Here is a 3,529-nt window from a genome sequence, read left to right on the forward strand (position 1 = left end):
AGGGAAAATGATGAGACATCTGACCCTGGAATCTAAAACCTTTTAATAAGTCAAGATAAAAGGTATTCACAAGGACAAGGTATTCACACATCTTCCACAGTATTAGATAATAAGAAAATAAAATCCATATGCTCCTGGAAGTGCTGGCTGATTTTACTGAGGTGGCAAGAAGTGGATTGTGTAAAGATTTTGTTTGGGTGCGAACAGCTGGAAGGCAGAGGGCTCTTGCATTACGGAAATAAGTATTTAGCTACAACTTGTTACATGTGTTGGAAACCACAAATACAGTGTAACGCCAGGACACCACAGAGCAGCCGAACTGCGTACAAGGAGTTGGAGTGAAGCGATGAGACTAACATAGATCTCTTTCTAGCAGCCAAACCCCGTGGAGCAGCGTTACATGGAGCTCCTTGCATTACGTGATGATTATATCAGGAGACTAGAAGAACTGCAGATCACAAACAATTCTAAGATATCCAATTCATCATCCTCATCGACATCTCCCTCACAAATGATGTCCCATGTGCAAACGCATTTTTGAAGAAATTGTTGGCTTCATTCTATACTGTAATAGCAAGTGGTGCTTAACATAGATCTATAGCATAAAGAGGAGTATTTTAATGCCTTACTTTAGACTGTCCTAACACATTATTTTAGATTGTCTCTCTCTGAGGAGGACTTCAGACAAAACCAACTCTTCAATTATGTGCCTTTCTGAACCTGTGGACTGGGAACATTATTAATCAGCTTCTAGTTCTGGAGGGCTTTAAGAGCTATTTCGGAAAGTCTGGTACAGTTGAAATTAAATTGATTTATTGTTTTCATAAGAATGCTTTAATTTATTACATTGTAGGTCATGTTCCTGTGAGGAAGTTTATGCTCAGTCTCACACTTTGTGAGTAAACGCATTAATGGCAATAGGAATATTCACATGGTGTAAAATCAGGTATGTGTGTATTCCTAACAGGAATATGTTTGTCGAGTTCATGAGGTAAAAATGAATTATATTGCAAGATTTCAGAGAGAAGTGCTGAAATTTTCTGGTTACCTGAGGAGTCCAGATTTTCCTTTTTCGAAATAAAAATATGGAGGCAAGTTCACTGACATGCTTCTAATTAAAAAGTTCAGATAGCCCAGTAGATATCGAGAGAGAAGCCCATTTTTTATTGTAAATTTTTTTAATACTTTTTTTAAAAGAAATGACAGTTGTATTGGATGCTGAGTGGTCCTGTCTTGGCTAACTGTTGAGCACTAAAGTGTATTGCAAATTATCACTGTGGGCAGTACTGGTTCTTTGGATTAATGTAGACTAAAACGGTTCTAAAGAAGATTTATATCATTAAAACCGAGCCACAGAGACATTGCTTAAATATCCAACAACAGCCACAGTATTAAAGCTTGTGCTTGGCTTCTAAATGTGCCTGTTTGAAGGAGCTTTTATACCAAAGTAAGCAAAAAAAAAAAAGAAATCAATTATGAATACTGTTGAAAACTTGTACATTTATAGCTCACTGTTTAACTTTTGTTCAACAAACTTATTCTTGAGTATTTGAGGGACTTCAGTACACAGAGATTTGTGTGTGCACTCACAGTGAACCTTCCCGTGAAGCCTAGTTTCAAGCCTTCACTTCAGAGGCTTCTCGTAAACCCTTGATTTATTCCTTTCAGGTATTTTTTTAAAATAGTTGCAAGCATTTCTATGACAGCAAAAACCTTGCTAGTTGATTTTTAATTAAAATTTTGCATATTCTCAGAAGTTTAATGCTATTTGGGCAATCCAGGAAATACCGCAATTCAGAATCTGTAGAGGACTTTATTGAATATTGTTGTTTTAAAGGAGATATTTTGATGCTTGAGGGTTCTGTCATTGTAAATTATTGTACATGTGGTGAGTTTGGATCTGCAAGATGTAACAGGATTATATATAAATTAAGTTTTGTGTAAGTATATATAATATAGTTTATTAGAAATTCTACAAGTTTATAAAGTGTAAATATTTTGCATATGAAAATGAACTTTAAAGTTATACTTCCATAAAATAAGTCAAAGTTTAGAGGACAACTGGGTATTTTTAGAGCAGTATTTTTTCAAAGGAATAAAATTATACCGCCTCTTGATTGAATTCAGTATATACACTGAATTGCACTATTTTTTTCAGGGAAGCTCAGAGCATACAGCACGTGTGTTCTAAATACACATGATTTAAATGACTTTTTGTCCTCTAAATTTCATTCTCCTGTCAATGTTCTTCAGTACGTGTTTCCGAAACAACAACATTGTCCCAAAATCTTGGCTTAAGTCAGTAATATGCATTTACATGAGATAAATAAAGGAGGACATGCATTGGTCCGTGATATACTTTACATTTCAAAAGCTATGCATACTCTGGTATATTTGCCTTCTACTTGTGGTTTATTAAAAAAAAAAAGCTATTTTTATTAGAATATTTAAAGTTTCTTTATTTGAGTTGAACGTACTGGTGACATCTCTGAGCACTGTGGGGAAGTTCAGAAAATCTAAGTTTTTACTGTGTAAACACTACATGATAACCTATTGCATTTGGGGAAGTGTAATATAGTGGAAAAGATCTTTTTGCATGTACATCAAAACCATTCTTCCTATTACTGGGTCAGTCCAGTTTCAGTCTAACGCAGCTCTGTGCGGGCTTGGATTTTTTTCAAGTCGATAAATGAGATACTTGTGTTAATTCTGGTTTTGGCATAGCAATATTAGGCAAACATCGGAGTGTTTTTAATCCTATACTTTCTGGAAAATACTACTTTAAAGTTGTGAATGTAGGCATACAGACTGATCCGTGTTAAGGGAAAACTTCCCCTTTCCACAGAAGGGGGTGGTGGGGGCTGCTGTTCTGCAGCGCGCTCTGCACGCACACACACCCCCAGCTCCCCTGGGCGCAGCAGCCGGGGCAGCAGCTGACCCGCTGGCTGTGATCGGTTCCCTGCTCTCCCTGTCACAGCCAAAAACCAACCTGGGACCTCTTTTGAGGTGCTGGATGAGAGTTCCAGGCAGAGTGCCTTTTTCCACGAGGGATGAAACAGCAGGGCTGGGATGTGAACATCAACTCCTGTAACTGCCCAGTATCCACTGTGAAATACCCATCTCAGAATGCTGTTTTAGTTTATTCCTTTCTGTATTCTTACTTCCATGGACCCAAGAAGAGAACCTAGGGTTTGTGCTGGGCTTCAGTTACTTGTTTAGAAAGTTTATTTGTTGAATGCCTTCTTACTTTGCTTATGCCTTATCCCCCCAGCATCACTGTTATACCCTAGGAATGAGTTGCGTACTACCTCCTTTGAGATGTATTTTTAAACTGCCTTGAGTTCAGTTTTTTTGTCTTACAGTGAGCATTTGGTGTCGTGCTTGAGAAAACAGGTTTTTGTAGCCGTCCAGGCCTCTCCTCATGTCTGCTTGCTGCTCCTTAAACAACAGCATCGGCCGCTCTCGTTGGACCCCGCGGGACTGCTCTGGAGCTGGGTGTTACGGGTCAAGCGATTTTGGGGCAGAGAAT

General features: G+C 38.2%; 1 protein-coding gene across 1 annotated transcript in view; it reads left to right on the forward strand.

The window, feature by feature from the left end:
* MTM1 (myotubularin 1) overlaps positions 1–848 on the forward strand; it is a 29,828-nt gene extending 28,980 nt beyond the window's left edge. Inside the window, exon 14 of the mRNA XM_010133726.1 lies at positions 374–848. Within this exon, the coding sequence (XP_010132028.1) occupies positions 374–541 (168 nt within the window). The 3' untranslated portion in view covers positions 542–848. The remainder of the gene's footprint in view (positions 1–373) is intronic.
* Positions 849–3,529: the final 2,681 nt, after the last annotated feature.

Source organism: Buceros rhinoceros, unplaced genomic scaffold (assembly GCF_000710305.1).
Source record: "Buceros rhinoceros silvestris isolate BGI_N320 unplaced genomic scaffold, ASM71030v1 scaffold12813, whole genome shotgun sequence".
Taxonomy (NCBI): domain Eukaryota; kingdom Metazoa; phylum Chordata; class Aves; order Bucerotiformes; family Bucerotidae; genus Buceros; species Buceros rhinoceros.